General features: G+C 38.1%; 1 protein-coding gene across 2 annotated transcripts in view; it reads right to left on the bottom strand.

The window, feature by feature from the left end:
* The window catches only part of SLC25A21 (solute carrier family 25 member 21), a 449,521-nt gene that overhangs the window by 43,262 nt on the left and 386,255 nt on the right, over positions 1–20,004 (bottom strand). For both annotated transcript variants that reach the window (XM_074328168.2, XM_019749157.3), the window contains one exon: positions 2,617–2,683. In XM_074328168.2, the coding sequence (XP_074184269.1) occupies positions 2,617–2,683 (67 nt within the window). The remainder of the gene's footprint in view (positions 1–2,616; positions 2,684–20,004) is intronic.

Genomic DNA, 20,004 nt, shown 5'->3' with positions numbered 1-20,004 from the left:
TAAATCAATCAATTTTATTTCTGTTTCTTGCTATATATGTTCCATTTATTAATCTAAAATCAATTGAACATTTACTACGTGTAGACATTATGACAGGTGTAGGGATAGTGATGAACAAATAGCCTTTACAATTTGTAATCTCTCATGCGTTTGGTTAGCATTAGGCCGTCCTTGCGAGTCTGACCATGGAAAAACGATCTTTTTGGACTTGTGAAGCTTAATACCAGACCTTGAGACATGGAACATGGTGCCTCCCATTTCCGAGGAATCAGTTGGTTTCTTTCTGAGGACTTCATTTCCTTTTGCTAACTGCAATACTAAGTCTGTCTTCATTAGTGAAAAGCAAAGTTTCATTTATTTAGCATCCATGACTCTTATTATTTTAGTGATGAATCTCATTTAAAGATTAAAGTACAGAAAAACTTAACATTGTCTGTTTCTGATTAGAGTAATGATTGTAACTGAAATGTCAGTACCCCAAAAGATCTATATCTATATCCATGTATGTATACAATATTCCCAGGCCATATATATGTATGTATAAGTGCATGTATACATGGCTCTGAATATTTTTTCTGAAGTTTGATGACATAGAATGAAGCAGTTTATGATACATGAAATTGTTATAATCAGATGATCACTCTCCTTGCAAATCCTAAGATAAATATCTATAAAATGAATGTTTTCATAAATTGTGTTGAAAAAAACAGTGCTGTCCATCTGGCAAAGCTACTCTTAACTCCAAGTTATACTTAAAAAGCCAACATACTTACCATATGTCTCAATAATTTTAAGGTAAATCTACTTGAAACAAGATGTCTGGGACACATATACCATATCCAGTTGCCCAAAAGTTCATCTGTTAACCATTGTTCTGGCAGGAGCATTGCTTTTTTTAAAGTTGAGACTAACTCAGTTTTATAAAGTTCAACCTTTTTTTTTCTATAAAATACTGTTCAACATTGATAAACCTTAATCCTCTTAGAGTTTAAATTGTCTCCAATGTATAGTATTAAGAAAAAATATTCCAAGAAAAACTTTAAATTATAATTTACTTTATTTCTACATGTAAAACACTGAACAAATGAATATATTATTCCATGGAGACAAAGTGACTTCCCTTTTGAACAGGAACTCTGCTCTGTTTGTTTACTCGGGCAATCTTTTATCAAGTGAAGCCATTTCATAATTCAATTCAGCCCTCTTGTGTACTTTGGTGAACTTTTTCCAGATTCTCTACTGCGATTCAGATCCTTATAATGAAATTTGTATTGAAATAATAACATAAAATCACAAAAACTATGGCAACAAAGAGAATGAAGTTACAGAGAAAGTTTGTTTTAAAGCTTTGTTTTCTGAATTCTAGACCTGAATTAAATCCTATTAAATTACTATTTGGGGGATGGCCAGTTAGCTGAGTTGGTTAGAGTGTGGTGCTAATAACACCTAGGTTGCCAGTTCGATCCCTGCATGGGTCACTGTGAGCTGCGCCCTCCTTAAAATAAATAAATAAATAAATAAATAAATAAATAAATAAATAAATAAAAACAAAAAAAACTGCAAGTGTATCACTTTAAAAAAAAATTACTATTGGGCCATAATATAAAAGTCTGGTGTCTGTGTATATATGTGGTTACTTTATCATAAATTTTAACCTAGTCTCTTAATTTACTGAGTAACAATATATAAGCTGCTCCTTCTTACCTTACAGGAATACTGAGAATGCAAGTTGAATAATGCACATGAAAAAGTTTTATGTCATTAATTGGAAAGGAAGTCTTTCGGTCTAAGTTTATGTTATCTTTATTATGAAAAGACAAAGCCACAGACAGCGATGGCAGTGGTGTGGGGGCATGGGAGGCAATGCCAGTCAGAGTCACTGTGATCAGGACTTTTGTCTGAGAAAACTTATAAAAAAAGTGATCAGATTTAGTTGTTTTTTCATTGGAGGTCCTGCCAAGCCTCTGTGTTCCTATCCAGACACTGAACCAGTAAGTAGTACAAAAAACTCCATAGTTATGTGGTTAAAGAGATGGAAATCAGGGTAGTGGAAATAATAGTTTTGTAAAAACCAGAATAGACAATTTTAACAGAGGAGATGGGGGGTGGGGTGAATGAAGTTAGCAGCCAAATAAATGTGTTACATGTGACTCACATACAAGGACAGAGAGAGTATTAGTTGGCTCTGTTGATAAAATGAGAATGATTTAGGGAGAAAGACTTTTCTCCCTCTCCTCTCTCCTCTCGTTTCACATTCTCTTTCTTTAATAATTATTGCTCCAAAGGAAAATGTATGAATTGCTCTGAAAAAAAGTCCAAGCTATTTTGTGGTTGCTGTGTTTTGATTACATGGATTTCATTCACTACTGTGCTTTTTATACAGTTTCTTCATTAGAAGGAAGTGCCTTTACCAGAAAAAAAAAATCCACAAACCAATATTTGAGAGATTGATCAAGTCTAATTACAACAAAAATCATGCAAGAATTTCTGCATTTAAAATCTTAGTATATTATGTTTAATTCACATTAATGTCCCATAAGTTGTTGTGGGATGTTTTAACGCTGAAGCTATCACTGTAGTCTATTTTCACTTGGTGGGAAGGCATACACTACTTACCTTCACTGCTCTTTTTGGTGTTTCAACCAAGATGGGTGGTAGAATTCCTTTGTAAAAACCAAACAACCTGTTGGAGAAATAAAAGTAAGGGAATTAGAAAATAGGTAATTCTGCCTTTGTTTATAGATAAAGCAACTAATCTTAAAGTATTCCCAATAATTCAATGTAGCACACCAGTTATGAAGTCTTCCTTTGCTTTAATTCTCAAGCAGAGAGATTATGAATAATGAATACTACATTTATTAGCATTATTCAGAAGAATAAATGATACTGAGACTGGAATACCTTAGGTAAGTTGTGAAACACAACCATCTTTACCTTAAAGATGAAGTTGATCCTCCTCACTCTAAGGAATCTTTTTTTTTTAAATTAACTAATTAAAATAATTTTTTAATTTTTCAATTACCGTTATCATGCAATATTATATTAGTTTCAGGTGTATAATATAGTGATTAGACATTTATTTATATAAGTTACAAAGTGATCACCTTGATAAATCTACATCGTACAATATCGTTATAATATTATTGACTATATTCTTCATGCTATACTTTATATCTCCATGACTATTTTGTAACTACCAATTTGTACATCTTAATCCCTTCACCTTTTTCACCCATTCCCCTAACCCCCTACCATCTGGCAACCATCAAAATGTTCTCTGTAACTATGAGTCTGTATCTGTTTTGTTTTTGTTTGTTTATTTTGTTCTTTAGATTTCCCATATAAATGAAATCATATGGCATTTGTCTTTCTCTGATTTACTCTACTCAACACAATACCCTCTAGGCCCATCCATGCTGTTGCAGATGGCAAGATTTCATTCTTTTTTATGGCTGAGTAATATTCTATTGTATATATGTATTACCACTTCTTTATCCATTTATCCACTGATGGACACCCAGGTTGCCTCCACATCCTGGCTATTGTAAACAATGTTGCAATGAACATATGGATGCACATGTCCCCTTGAAGTAGTGCTTTGGGTTTCTTTGGATAAATACCCTGAAGTGGGATTACTGGGTCCTTCATTGTCTCTGTCTCTTGCCTTTGATTTAAAGTTTATTTTGTCCAGTATAAATATTGCTACCCCAGTTTTTTTCTTTTTTCCATTTTTATGAAATATTTTTTTCCATCCTTTCACTTTTAGTCTGTGTGTGTGTCTTTGGATCTGAAGTGAGTCTCTTGTAGGCAGCATATGTACGGGTTTTTCTTTCTTATCCATTCAGCCACCCTGTGTCTTTTGATTGGAACATTTAATCCATTTACACAGAAAGTAATTGTTACTAGACATGTAGTTATTGCCATTTTACTATTCATGTTTTTTACTTTTTTTCATCCTATCAGTCTTGATATGGCTTCTTCTGTATATCCTCAGTTATAGGACTTCTGTTCACCTGGATTTCAGGTGATTCTCAGTGATGGTTGTTCTGTAGTTCAGGTGTAATTTTGAGATGGTCATGAGAGCAGGCAAGCACAGCATTTACCTAATCCACCATTTTAACTGGAAATCGTCACAAGGAATCTTGAACTTATTTATTCTGTTATGTGGTAGGTAGCTTCAAGCTGTCTATAGTCTTATATTTCCATCCTTGTGGTAACCAAATGAGGTTAGGGCTTATCCCTGAGCCCACTAGATTAAAAGATTCTGAGGCTAACAAGATGATGAAATCTCAATTTTAGCTTTACTAATACCAGGGAACTAACAAGCTCTACGGCTATGGAACGAGGGCTCCTGGTTCTGTCCTGAATTAGTTATAATTTTTTAACTTCCTTAATGGAGATGGAAGAAGGGACATATGTTGCTGACAGAAGAAATGTCACACTCTTTTGCTGATAGGCAATTTCACAGGGCCTGGGTCTGCTATTGTTGCCAATGTTGAGGCACTTGTCACATATTCAGATGTTTGTACAAAAATCCCAAAAGAATGAGTGAAAATGCTTATGATAAGATTTATAAAAAGTCACCACTTATTTCATATTAGATTTTGACATTGAAAATTTAAAATTTTTCTGACGTGGAATCCATATGTGTGTGTGTATATATATAATGTATACATGTATATATACATACATATATACATACATACACATATATATATATACATATATATATATATATATATATATATATATATATATATATATATATGCCATACCCTCATTTTAAACCTGAAAGTACATAAATAGAAGAGAATGTTCTGCATTATTTTCTGAGATAATCAGTTTTCCTGGTGGACCCATAAGTGACTACAGATAAAGGCAGGGCTCAGGGTACCCGTTTTAGGATGCCCATTTTACACGGGGCTAGAGATCCTTTGATTGATCCCTCAAGCTTCACTCCAACTCCTTTAAATTGGATTCTGCTTCTCGCTTTGCTTCCGGAACCAGAAAGTTCGACGTTTATTCAGATTAAAGCACTGTGCCACCCAATCCAACGCGGTGACCTTGTGTTCTTTCTTGATTCATTGGCTTACACAGCACCCTTCAGTTAGGGTAGCCAAGGGCTGGTCTTACAGCTTCTAAGTTATTAGTTCCTTGAAGGCTGGGTGTGTTAGAGTGCTTATCCCAGAATCATTTTTTCTTTTTTTATGTGTGTGTATATGAAACCAGGACACAAATATTTGTTAAGTGTAGGTATTTCATGAAGAGGAAGAAAAGAATCAAATGATCCCTTGATATGGGTTTACTGTGCTCACTATTTTTCACTTAATGGATAGTACTAGCGTTATGAATAGGAAGTAAAGCAGACATGTGATTTGAAGAACTGTGGGAATTTACACATTCCCCCCACCTCTTTTCCATTCCAATTTCAACTACTGATGCCTGAAATTCACTTGTAAAATTTTTTTTTTTTAAAAGAATTTATTGGGGAAGGGGAACAGGACTTTATTGGGGAACAGTGTGTACTTCCAGGACTTTTTTCCAAGTCAAGTCGTTGTCCTTTCAATCTTAGTTGTGGAGGGTGCCGTTCAGCTTCAAGTTGTTGTCCTTCAGTCTTAGCTGTGGAGGGCGCAGCTCAGCTCCAGGTCCAGTTGCCATTTCTAGTTGTAGTGGGCACAGCCCACCATCCCTTGCTGGAGTCGAACTGGCAACCTTGTGGTTGAGAGGATGCACTCCAACCAACTGAGCCATCCTGGAGCTCAGTGGCAGCTCAGCTCAAGGTGCCGTGTTCAATCTTTAGTTGCAGGGGGCGCTGCCCACCATCCCTTGCGGGACTCGAGGAGTTGAACTGGCAACCTTGTGGTTGAGAGCCCACTGGCCCATGTGGGAATCGAACCGGCAGCCTTCGGAGTTAGGAGCATGGAGCTCTAACCGCCTGCGCCACCGGGCCGTCCCCACTTGTAAAATTTAAATACCACCATTGCTTACCATTTAAATTTCGTTATAAGTTAATTATTACCTAATTTTCAGCATGGGAATGACTAAGCATAGGTTTGGTCTTCCCAAAAGATAAATGTGATTTTCCAGAATAGAAGTTCTATATTTATAATGAAAGACATTATTAGTTCTCTTCTTTCTGTGCTGATTTTTCCATATCCAGAAGGTTATGCCTGGTTGTGGGGGGAAGAATTAAAAACATTTTTATAAGTAAAGCTTCCAGAATAGAGGGTTCCAGTTAACAGAGATACTTGAAATCCCATATGATGAAGAAAGGTCGTAGAGAGAAACATAATAACATGGTGGATCTCTTGGAAGGTAAGCATGTAGGAAAGAGACTAGACTTTTTTGTTGTTGTTGTTGATTTCCAGGTGGGAGAACTAGGATCAACAGGTGGAAGCAATAAGGAAAGACGCATTTTTTTTTTTTTTTTTTTTGGTCCCAGTAGGAGCTTAATATTATGTTGGTGCAAAAATAATTGTGGTTTAAAAGGTTAAAAATAATTGCAAAAACTGCAATTACTTTTGCACCAACCTAATACAAGGAAGTACTCCTAAGAGTCAGAACTACGTAGAGATAGAAAGGGTCCACTTGAAAAGTGGTGAGTGCCCATTTATTAGGTATGAGTTGCAGCAATCTGGATGACCACTTGTCATGAATGCCAGAAATAGGATATATATAGTAATGGATGCACTTCCTGGCCCCGAAGTTTGGTCTCTTCCAACCTCTCCTCCTCCTCTATATTATTCTAAGAAAAAGAACAGGAGGACATGGAAAGTGCTTTTCTGAAGAGACAAAGTCTGCCTTACTTCAAACTTTTGCCTAAAGGAGAGCACTGCTGCTCTGGAGGACAGAAGTCTTATAAGTAACACAGAAGGTCTTCATTTTAAAAATGATGGGAGAAGAAATTCAAAAGAGGTGGAAAGCAGGAGGGAAGAGAGACAGCTGGAAGAACCATAAGGATTTAATCTGAAAAGATCTGGGAGGTCCAGAGCGCTCTGCTTCATGTTGGCAATGCTTCCTTGATGCACCCTCCTTCCCTTCTCCCTACTCGGTTCCTTTCATGTGCTGTCATCTCCCCACCATTGCCTCAGTCATCCCACCATCCTGAAGTTTCTAACAGTCAGTGAACAGCGATAAGGAGAAATTCTGAAGGACCATAGGTAGTCTCTGTTGGCCAGTGGGAAGCTAGAACTATCTACTTCCTTGCAATGTATTCACAGATATCCATGCAATTGTGGACATCTATGGAGTAGTCAGGCCAGCACTTCCTCTGTTGAGAACTGCCCCACCAATTTTTTTAAGCCACTAGAACCGACATATTAGTACAATGATACTGTTTGTAGGCAGCGGGTGATTGAGCACATCACCAAATGGATCCTAATGGTATTGTGTCTCTTTGCCCCAGTCAATCTGACCCAAGCTAGACCTAGAAGAGTTTTTCTCCAGGATTTTGGAATTAGAGCTGAAAAGGTCAGTCTCACTCTGTTTGGTTGACGGTCTCACATCTAAAGCTGGAAAATCAACTGCAGCCATCTGTAATTTGGAGGAAGTTAATGTGCACTGCTAAAAAAGGAGGAAGCTACCTTTCAGAGACACACAGAAGCAAGATGGAGAAGAGAAACTGGTATTGTGAATGTGACTCTGCTGCCAGGCTTTCTGTAAGTCTAGTTACATCTCAACCCTTCTTGAATATTGGCATTTCCATTTGCTTTCAATTCTTTGAGACACCCAGTAACATTTATAATACATTTTTTTTTTTTCACTTAAATAAGTTTGAGTTGGGTTTGTCACTTACAACCCAACGTTCTAGATCGAAGAAGTAAACAGTATGGCCTCTGTAACCAAAGTGGCTGCTGTAAGGCTCCAGTTCCATGCCCTCTCACATGAAGAGTCTTTTTGTTGGTTAATATGGGCCCTTGGGCCAATCAGAAGGGGCACACCCAACATTTGAGCAAGAGAACGTAGGCAAGGGCTCAAGCTATTTTTCTGACTTGATTAGATAATTACTGAAAGTTTTCCTAATGCAAAATATGATATACAGATTCCAAGAAACAAAAAGGAATTGTAATGTTTTGTGAAGGACATGTATTTTTGTTTGCTGAAGATCTGATGTTTATATCTACATGCACTGTTCATTCTGCCAAATTTTTCTGACTTCATGTAGGTTTGACTTGAAATACAGAACATGTAGTTTACCAGGACAATGACTTGGGGAGTTAAGAGATTTGTGACACACATATCAACATGCTTCATACTGCTTACTCCTCAAGAAAAAGATTGACATATTCTTCTACTCCCTGGATCAATAGGAAACGGGACTCTAATGCTTATGTAGCATTAATGGCTGTTCTTTTCCCTGAAAAGAGAGTACAGCCCCAACTCTGATGTTAAGTTCTGACCCACATCAAGCCAATTCTCCAATTCTTTGGAAGAGGCACAAGAACCAATGCCAGACCTCTCATAACACTGTAGTATAAACTATATGGCAGCCCTCATATTTTGTTTCTCAAAGTTATAACTTCTGCAAGTTGTGAGTTTGATTTTAAGTATCATATGTAGGAAAATGTTAACTGTATGTTTATAAACTTTTGTTGATATTGTTATAAGTAAGAATAGTCAAAATTTGTTGAATGCACACTAGTATGTACGAGCCACTCTATTAAGAATAAATATATGTAGGCATATGGACATTTGAATATCTCATTGAACTCTCACAACAATCCTTTGAAGTAAGTATGATTATGTTCTTCATTTCCCAGGTGAGACCTTCTATCACATCTTTGCCAAACAGGGTACAGGAACGCAAAGGAAGTTCCACTGTCTTCACGGTCCATGTCCATGAGCACTAGGTTATACTATATTGAAGCTTTTTTTTGAAATAAAACTATTTTTATAAACAGTTTCGGAAAAGTTATTTCTGTTGCAAAAATGTCTTGTCATGTCTTTATTTTAGTAGGAAGCATAAATGGCAACTACAAATCAGGTATCTAGTCCCATTTCCATTCAATTCTGTTTTAAAGTAATGTGAACCACTACCTGCATAACTGACAGATTTGGGCTGAGATTCGCAAGATCATTTTTTGCGAAAGCTATTGGGTTATCGATGAAATATTTTCTAATTGGATCAGAGTAAGAAAAAAGAAAGGTAGGCCCTAGGATCAACTTTCTTTCCGCCAGTATAACTTTTGCCCTTAAGAAGCACACCAGGATAATTCTGTCAGTGTGGGAGAAAGACAATGCTTTAGTAATATAAAACACATATTTAGTAATATGATAAAACACTGAGCTAGTAATACTAAATATTAAAGTACAAATTGTTATTATCCAGAAAGTCAGTGAGGAGCCCTGCTGGTTGCTCACCAAACAGACACCCTCCATACCCCATCTTTATTCCTTGGGGTGCAGGTAGTCACCATTCCCTGTGCTCAGAGAAGAAAGCCCTTCTCCAATCTAGGAGGGAAAGCAGAATTCTTCAAGCCAGTCATGGTGGTCCCATTCCCCTGCTAGTGAACCCATCACATGCATGGACATATGACCCAAACTTAGCCCATGAAACCAGCATGAAGAAGGGATGTATGTTGCAAGTATTGGCTTTCCAGCCTAAGAAAAAGAGGCACATGGGAAGTCCCTGTTCTTTGCTAGATGTCCTAGCTACATGGGACACCTGTGTACTGCGGCCAAGTGGGATGTCATTGCCTACCAGCTGAGGATGGCCAGCAGAAAGATGGGAGGGACCTGGACCCTGGTGACTAAATTGACCAATCCTGTCATCCTACCTCCAAATTTCTGGTTATGGGAAATTGAAAATGAATCTTTACTATTTGAGCTGCTTTCAATGATGTCTTCTTTTAACCTACAGCTAAAAGCATTCTGCTACAAATAGGCTTTAACACCCCCATTTCTGAAAAAGTCTTAAATTGTAATTCTTAAATCATAATCATAGCGAAGATAGTTGTTAAATGTAAAGCAAGACATTTAGAAGGAGACTGTGAGAACCGTTTTATTCTATTTGTTTTATTAGTTTCAGGTGTACAAAGCAACATAATAGTTAGACATTTACACCCCTCACAAAGTGATAACCCCCCGGCCCCAAGCTACTACCCCTCTGACATCTTACATAGCTGTTACAATACCACTATCTTCTTTATGCTATACTGCAACTCCTGTGACTATAAGAAAAACATTTATATATATATATATATATATATATATATATATATATATATAAATAAAATTATACATATATAATTTTTTTTCTTATAGTTGACATACAATATTATTCTACTTAAGCTTCAGTCATACAACACATTGGTCAAGTGAGAACCATTTAAAAAATAGTTTTGGATTATTTCTCTCAGGAGCCCATCACACATTAAAATCCTATTCCCTTAGGACGATTACCTATGAGAGAACCCCATACCACAAATGGAATGTGGAGATGCTCACAAGCAAACATGAGGATGAGGTCGTAGGTCTCTAAAGCCATTAGATCCCAATGGTTTATATACTAACGAGAGTTGTTATTCTGGAATGTAAGTAGGCAGAGTACTACAATAGTGGATCACATTTGTTTTTAATTGTATAATCAAAACAGGCCTTGTATTACTTATGTACATCTATAAAATGAAGATCAAAACTGCATTGCACGTGTTTTCTCAAAGACGCAGCTCACACGTAGCTTATTTGAAATACAGATTTGTGCCAAATCCCACAAAATAATTTTACACCTCATTTTCCCTCATCTCCATTTTAAAGTGTGAAGCTATTTAGCATATTGGGTGGCTCCAAGATCACAGGCCCACCAATGAAAAGATGTTGATTGTATGAAGCAAGGAAATGTGGCATTTCCTTTGAGTTCTAGTTTGTGTCCCATCTTGGAGGTTCATTTACAGCAAGTCAAACCCTTGAAGAAGCCTTCCTGCTTTTTCTCATTAGTAGGGTTCAATTTTAGGTTATCCTTGTTTAAGGTCCAAATGTTAGAGGCCCAAAGAGACCAGACAGATCCTTAATGAAACATCTTGTACCTGAAAACATCTTTAGTCCACTTGGATGGCTGAAACAAAGTTACTTGCTTTGAGTCAGCTACTGAAATCTGAAGACTTTGTGGTAAATAGTGGTAAATAGACAAGAGAGGGCTTAACATTCTCAAAACTTGACTCAGGTAAAGAAACTAAAAAGGAGTGGAAGAATCACATGCCCCGTTCACCCCTCCTTTTTCTCCTCTGAGTCACCTCCTTGTTGGTTTTGCTGTTATTTTCTAATTTAGTATGGAGAAAATGTTTGTTTGGAAGTCATTCCTACAGTAGAGTTGGACTGCTCTTCCAGGCAGGCTGGGACATTTCAGAGCGGCTGGGCTGGTCAGCAGGGTTCGGGAGTTAGGAGCAGCAACGCCAAACCTTTCCTTCTTTGCAGCCCCAAAGGGGAAGGGAAACTGCAGCTGCTTCACAACTGACCTTTAGAAGGAGTCCTATCCTGTTGCCCATCAGAAAGGTTATAAAACTCAGCTGATAGGTCACTGTGGACTCAGTATAAGGAGACCATGAATAAATTATATTCCCACCTAAGAGAGGAAAAGATCAATGTACACCCAAATCTGCTGGCCATGGAAACTGAGGCTTTCCCTGATTGTTAGAGATGCAGGGCTTTGGGGCCCAAACTGCTGAAAGTCATAACCTCAATCCAGCAACCATCACACTGAATGCCAGTATTGAGGTGCACATCATCCAAGTCTGAAAAGGCCAATTAAAGAAATGATTTCCAAGTTGCAAAGCCATTTTCCAAGCCACCTGCAGCACACTCATGCAGCATGAGAAGGATGCTTTCACCTGGATCTCACTTCTTTGCCAAAAACCTGGCATTCAGCAAGCGTCCAGAGCAGCAATAATACTCACCGGTGAAGCATGAAATAGGAGCGACAGGGAAAGTGACACCAGATCTCCAGTTGGGGAAATTGGAGAGCATTAACACGCCTGTGTACCTAACAGAGCACAATTACTACATTTTACTTTGTTTCAACAGTCAGGACCTAAATGAACATCACCATTCAGTTCTGTTCTGGGCAATGGTCCAAGCTCATCTTGGTACAGTTGATTTTGAAGGCTTACAGTCAATCACATCTTCACAAATTTGTTCTTCTTTCAGGCTTCAGGCATCCTCCTGATTTCCATTTCTTGTTTGGAAGCCTTGAGTCATCTGTTCTGGCAACATGACCAACCCAAATCAGTCATTTTCTCCAAATTACATTGAAATAGGGATCTTGCTAGTTTGTTTTCTTCCTCTTCTTTCTTTCACATAATTTTCCCTTTAAGGATCTAATACAAAGCTGACCGACGGCATACAATATCCTCTTTCTTCTGCTGTTGTCAAATCCAAGTTTCTTACCCATACGCTGTAGGTCTGTAATTAAAACAATGAGGACGGCACTCAGCCTGGGGTTATGAGTGCACAACTTCCAATGCACGGGCTGTGCATCCCGGGGCAGAATCCTGGCCCTGACACCACACCTTTAAGGCATTATTCTGACATCACTTACACTGGTTCCCAGAATCCAAATGCAAGAGTGGGGTTTCATGGCTCTGCTATTTGAATTATGTAGAATCTGCAATCACATGCATCTTAGGGGCATTTTCATTTAGGCAGAGGAGAGAGGGGAAGCTATGTATCCTTTCAGGGAGAGGAAAAAACAGCTTAACAAGAGTAAGTGACACAGATTCTTCTTTTAAAAGCATCGACTGCACTTCAAGGAAGTGCAATGTAATTAAAGTTTCAGCAAACATTCTAACATAAAACTAACAACAGGTTCCCCTGCTTCAACTCATATCAAGTCTTCAGGCACAAACAATATAGTTATAATTTTTCATTACAGAGAATTAATTAAGTTTTTGCATATGGTCCTTGGCTGTATTTGTTACCCCAAACCATACCGATTTCATTATATACTGCATGGAGGAATTCTTTAAAGTTTTCCTGAACACACATTTTTAACTGAAGTTTCAGTATGATTTTGCCATGACAATTAAACTTCGTTGATGTGTCTAAAATAAACTACAACGTTGATTTTCTAAGATACAGAAAAGTTAGTTTAGCTGTCAGTATCACTTAGAAGGTAGGTCCATGGCTCCATTCCCTGGAAAGTTGGCAGGGTCCTCGATGCACTAAACATATTACACAGTTCAGCCCAAGGAAGGCATTAGCGTCATATAAGAACCAGAACCCTGATGGAAAATGCTAAGGAAAGAAAAAAAGCAAAAAGAGATATTCAAGAAGCAGCTAAAGTGGTAAATAATATGGGTAGAATGTGGTGTTAACTGTTCCATTAATCTATAAGTGAAGAGATTTATTTAGAACTAACTATGCAAAAAGTGTATTAATTTTCAGTGACGGTAGATTACCTTATAAAGATGAACACATTTCCACTAGAAAATAAGAAGCACGTAAGAGCAGCCGTCTGCTCATGTGGTTGGCAACTTTGAGGAATAGGACTCAAAAAGAAAAAGAAAACAAAAACTAAATAACACAACTTCTTGGTCTGACACTGAATGAAAGCCAGGAGAGAGGACCTGATCAAAAAGTCCGTCACCAGCCAGCTCTCTGATAAACAAGTCCCGCTGAAGGAATTCTTTGCTCCGTTCTAGCCACCCCCATCCTCTCACCCATCCCCTTTGTCTTACTTCCTCTGTTTCTAATTTTTGTTTCTCCCATTCATAAAGTAACTATCATTCATTTCTTCACTCACTCATTCACTCAATATGCTTTGTTCCAAGCTCTAGTCTAAACTCCTTTTGCTAGGGTCAGATGTTCATATAGGAGTCCCATTAAATCCAAATCCTCTAAGATAGTTTTCTCCAAGAAGCCTTCTCTGAGCTGGTGGATAATATCCTGATATTGTACCTGCCTGCAATACTTGACCAAGACGTTGCCTTTCATATTACAGTATGTGTTTAGCACATAGTAACATTCAGATAACATTATATTGAATACTTATATTCAAATAAGAAATGTATATACTTATGCATATGCAGCTGTACATGTACATACTCACATATGTATAGAGATCCATCCATATACACAGACATGACTCAGTATCCATATTAATAGTCTGAATGACTTGCATATTTTTAACTGAGTAGAGTATGTACTATTCTCATGATTACCATATATTAATCCAGGTTACCAATTGCTTGACAATGGCCACAACTGTTCTTTATCATCACCCTCTCGCATTTAGCATTATTTCGATGCTACCTGTCAGTAAAGGTAACCTGTGTAGGGGGCAGGAGTGTGGGCTCTGGAGCCACACTCTTTGGGTTTGAATTCTGGCTTAACTATGTGTTAGCTGTTTACCTACCATGAAAAACTGCTGGTACAATAGGTAAGCAAATTAATTCCAAAGTATTACTGTCAGAATAGACTACAGATGTGTGTGCTTTTTTTTTTTTTTTAGTGTCAGCTCTCTCAACAAGTGCTTATGGAAATTAGTTAGTACATTATTGTATAAGTAACATAATTTAATAGCTTGACCTTGCTGCAGAGCTATACATGACCACAGCTGGCGCAGAAAGCCTTAGAATTCAGAGATGTCCTTCAGAAATGGAACCTTACCCAAGTGTGTGACCCAGTGCGTTAGGAATTCACACCCTGTTATGGAATTCTGCTACGACCAATGCATACATGTTTGAAACCAAAGGTGTTGTGCACTAGTGCACTGAACAGGCTACTCCCAAAGTATTAATATACAAGTCACATTTGGAAACGGATTAACTCTTTCCCCACGCCAGTTACCACAGTGGGCTCCAAATTAATTTCTTGAGGTGCCCCCTAGTGGACTTCTGATGGAATTGAGTCTATTGAGAGATTTTAGAAACAAAAAAAGTGCCATCATTGTGCTAAATGTTTTACAACTATTATCCCATTCCGTTTTTACACGAAATAGATACCACTCTTCCCATTTTATAGACAAGAATGCCAAGACTCAAAGAACTTAAGCGACTTTCTTACTAATCAAACAGCTGGTAAGTGGTGAAGTTGGGGTAAGAACCCAAGTCTACTTGACTCCAAAACCTCTGCTCTTGAATGCTGTGCTTGACTCCTGTGTTGAGAGAGAGAGAGAGAGAGAGAGAGAGAGAGAGATCCATTGAGAAACATTTTTCTACCTCCTGGCTCTAGCACTCCTTCTGTGGTCACTCGTGTTCAGGCGCCTGGCTCTGCTTATTTCTGGGATGGGCTAAAATGCAGATTTTTGAATGGAGGAACAGCTGGCCAGGGCTTGTAGCCCCTTTTGTCATCTACAGTGCCTGAGTTCTTATTTAATCGATTAAAACACAAGTTAAATGGAGAGTCACCAAGCTTTCTGGATTTAACAAGTCAAAGTCGTATATGTACTTTATGGACTTCTGGGTCACTTTGAAAAATAGTTTCCTTCATAACACATTATGATCAAAGAATACTTAAGGAGTATTTTCCGACCTAGCTCCTGCAGTCAATGTCCTAGAAAACCACAAACTGGATAAGTTATGTAGAATTCAAGACATTTGAAAAAATGCAGCAGATATCCCTGGGACTTAGTTTCCCGTCTATATCTCCCTGGTGATAAGATCCAGTCCTATTAGTTTGATTACCATCCAAATGCTGATAGCTGTCCTACATCTCCAGTTCATCCAGCTACCTACTCAACTACTCAACATCTCCACTTCAATGTCTAATTGGCGTGTTATAATTAGCATGTTCAAGATGAACTCCTGATTATCCCTCCACAAACTTTCTCCACCCATGATACTCTCCAGATCAGTTAATGGCAACTCCATCTTTGCAGTCACTCAGGCCAGACACCTTGAAAGCAGACTCGTATATTTGAGTTCTCTCTTTCTCTTATTCATCTCTGTTACCCTGGTCCAAACCCTGATCAAATCTCTCTTGAAGCATTGTGATAACCATTGTAATTCATCCTCACTTTCCTCCGCTTTCTAGTCTAGAGCGTACCCACTTTTTGAGCCCCAGACTGCTAATTGCAGTTGTGCTCCATGAAACTGAGAAGCTACAGGTATTACTATCGGTCACTGCTGAATGGGGTACCACGTCACATCCCCCCAATACCAATTAGAGAAACTTCGTTCTTACTTCTTGGTTTCCTCTTTGGTTTATTTAAGAACAACACTGAGCCATGCCAGAAAGATTATTATCTTGCCCATGTCTTTTCAAAAGAGATTAATATTTCATTCCACCTCTGTCTATCAAGACTAGCAGAAATCTTGGTTGGCATAAAGCATGTTTTGACTGTTTAAACACAAGAACAAAATTTAAATGAGGGCACTTTTCTGTCATTCTGCTAACAGTCATGCACTTTGCAGAACAGGTACAACAGGAAGTAGCCTCTGCTGTAAAGCAAGCAGGACCACACCCACACCTATTTGAGCTGAAAAATGTAGGAAAATACTTTCCTTATGCTTTACAGAATGAACCAGCAAAGAAGTCAGGCTTCCCTGGGGTTCTGCAGGTGACTGAGTTTTAGAGAAGCAACACTGCAAGGAAAGTGTCCCTACAGATCTAACTTCTAAATTGATTACTTATTTGAAGAAAAAAGACCTGTGAATTACTGACTAATCTTGGTGTTTACACTTCCCACCAAAGCCACTAACTGCTTGGAGCTCTTCTAGCCCAAGGAGTTCCACGTCCCTCACATACAGTTTGTATTTTTAGTTACCATTTAGTTATCAGTTTCAGGACCACTCACTTATTTATCAGCAAGTATTTCTTGAGCTAATATATACCTGGTACTAATTACCAACAGTACATCTAATTTGGTCATTGCAATAGCAAACATGCTATAATTTTGTCAATTATCAAGTCCATAAGTTTCAGAGACCCAGCCACAATATTTCATTAATCTGTATAATTTGTCCATGAGTATATTTTCCCCCCTATTTTTCAAGGAATATTGAGTAATGGAAAGATTACATTTGTTTTTAGTATCTCAGGCAAGAAATTGAGCACCTGAAGATTAATTTGGATTCCATATTTGGAGCTTGAATTTTTTTCTTCAGTAAATTTATCCATTCATTCATTCAACATATAACTGAGTGTCTGTTGTGCTCCAGTCATGACTCTCTGGGTTAGAGATAAAGCAGTGAACAGGTCAGACACATTTCTTAATACTCATAGAGCCTAGAAACTAATCAGGGAGCCAGACAACGAGTGGGAAACAAACAAATAAAAAGATGCCAGACCCCCATAACTCATCATTAGGGAAATGCAAATCAAAACCACAGTGAGATACCACTTCATACCACTAGGATGGCCATTATCAAAAAGCCCTGAAAAGACAAGTGTTAGGGAGGATGTGTAGTAGTTGGAACTTTTGTGCATTGCTGGTGGGAATGTAAAATAGTGCAGCTCTGTGGAGAACAGTACGGTGAGTCTTAAAAAAAAACTAAACATAGATTTACCACATATGATCCAGCAATTCTACTTCTGGATCTATGCCCAAAAGAATTGAAAGCAGGGACTGAAACAGATATTTGTACACCAGTGTTCATAGCAGCATTATTTACAACAGCCCAAAGGTGAAAACAACCCAAGTATCCATCAACAGATGAATGGGTAAACAAAATTAATATATACATACAATGCAATGTTACTCAACCTTAAAAAGGAAGAAAATTCTGATACATGCGACAACATGGATGAATCTTGAAGACATTATTATGCTAAGTGAAGTAAGTCAGACACTAAAGGACAAATATCGTTATGATTCCACTTATATGAGGTACCTGGAGTAGTCAAATTCGAAAGTAGTTAGGGGCTGAGGGGGAGGACGGAATATGGAGTTAGTCTTTAATGGAGCAGAGTTTCAGTTTCACAAGATGAAAAGAGTTCTGGAGATGGATGGTGGTGATGGTTGCACAACAACGTGAATGTACTTAATGCCACTGAACTGTACACTTAAACATGGTTAAAATGGTAAATTTCATATTATGTGTATTTTACCACAATAAAAAGAAATGATGCCAGAGAGCCAAAAGGTATAAGGATAATAAAATAGAGGGTGACTGGTTGCTATGTGGGATGGAAGGAGGCTACTAATTCTGATTGGGTGTCCAGGAAAGTCCTCATTGAGAAGATACCTGCTGAGCCAAGAGGACTTGTATTTATAAGAGATACCATCTATTGGAAGGAGACAGAAAATTTAGAAATGGAGAGCATTAGGAAAAAAAATCACTACATGTTGGGAGAATAAGGCAGCAGTTTATAACATTTTGCTTTGCTCTTCAAGTAAGGAGGATGGAGAAACCATGATTTCCAAGGTAGTCTCTAAAAATTAGCTTTAAAAATAGTTCATGCTCCTCAGATTCATTCTCCAACCTATAGGGAACTGAATGTAGAGTAGTTGCACCCTTCTGATGATACTGAAAATTTTAAACCAAATCATTTGGTAAGATCCATCAGAAGCAAAGCCGATATGAAATATAGAATTACAGAACCGCAGCATTTCTGGGCCAGTAAGGGCCCTTCAGAGTCCTTAAGCCTCTCCCTAAAGCTTAATTTCTCTCTACAATGCCCACATCAAGGCGTCACCCAGCTTCTGATCAATACCCCTAGATGCCAGGATCACACATCCTTTCAGAGTGCCCACCTGGTCCTTGGATGACTTTGCCAATGGAGAGAGAAACCCTCTTATCTTGAGCCCAGTTTCATTTTCAGGTAACTTCCATCTGAGTCGAATCACCAGGTGTGATGGTTATTTTAATGTATCAACTTGACTGGGCCACACATTTGGTCAAACATTAGTCTGGGTGTTTCTCTGAGGGTATTTTTGGATAAGATTAACATTTGTATCAGTAGATGAAGTAAAGCAGATTGCCCTCCATAATGTGGGTGAGCATTATCTAATCAGTTGAAGCGCTGAATAGAACAAAAGGTGACCTTCCCCCAAGTAAGACAGAATTCTTCTGCCTGATGGTCCTTGAACTAAGATATCAGATCTTCCTGGTTCTAGCCTTTGGACTCAGCTCTGCAGATTTTGAATTTGCCAGCCTCCATAATCTCGTGAGCCAATCTCTATCTATCTGTCTATCTGTCTATCTGTCTGTCTATCTATCTATCTATCTATCTATCTATCTATCTATCTATCTATCTATCTATCTATCTATCTATCTGAAGAACCCTGATTAATACACCAGACTATATAAAAAAAGTCTAATGCCAGTCCTCTTGAGGAACTGCAAAATATTTGAAGATGATTATTGAGCACTATGATACCTTTCTTCCTATAAAAGGACCCCAGACCCCAATCTACCTTGGAGTCCCTGGATCAAAATTCACACTTACTGTGGGCTGATCTGGGCACAGCTGAGCAAGACCATTACCTTCTTGTTCTAAATATTATACTCCTACTCATGTGGCCACAGACCAATTTAGCTTTGTTTTATCCACAGCATTCTGCTGTGTAACACACACACACACACACACACACACACACACACACACACAACCAGTTGTTGTAAACCTACTACTCTTCCACTTCCTTAAGGCCATAATACAAGGAAAGAGGGATGGGTAAGGATAAATATGTTCCAAGTACATTAAAGGGGACGGAAATAAGTTTTAATGAGGGTTGTTTAACATGCATAATCTTATTTCATCTTTATTGACAGATGCAGAAACAAAGACTCTTGGAGCCTAAGTAACATCCACATTGACATAGTTAGGAAGTAATTGAGATGGGATGGCAGCCCAGGCCTCTCTGATCCTAAAGCCCATGGTCTGTCCACTGCCCCATACCGCACCATACAGCATACACCCCGAGAGCACTTAAAATCATTTCCAGAGTAATGTGAGGTGACGGATGGCATGAAAATACGAGAGAAAGACAATGCACAAAAGAGGAAAAAAGGGAGAAAAGCGTAATACAAGGAAAAATAAAATTTAATAGCAAAAGTATTATTCATTCAGCTGTTTGATCTCTGCATGCCTTCTTACCTTCAAGAATTCCCATAGAGAAATTCTTAT

The sequence above is a fragment of the Rhinolophus sinicus genome, chromosome 3 (assembly GCF_057876585.1).
Source record: "Rhinolophus sinicus isolate RSI-liver-muscle chromosome 3, RSI-T2T, whole genome shotgun sequence".
Lineage (NCBI taxonomy): Eukaryota > Metazoa > Chordata > Mammalia > Chiroptera > Rhinolophidae > Rhinolophus > Rhinolophus sinicus.
The sequence above is the reverse complement of the archived record's forward strand: the minus strand, read 5'-3'. Positions and strand labels throughout refer to the sequence as shown.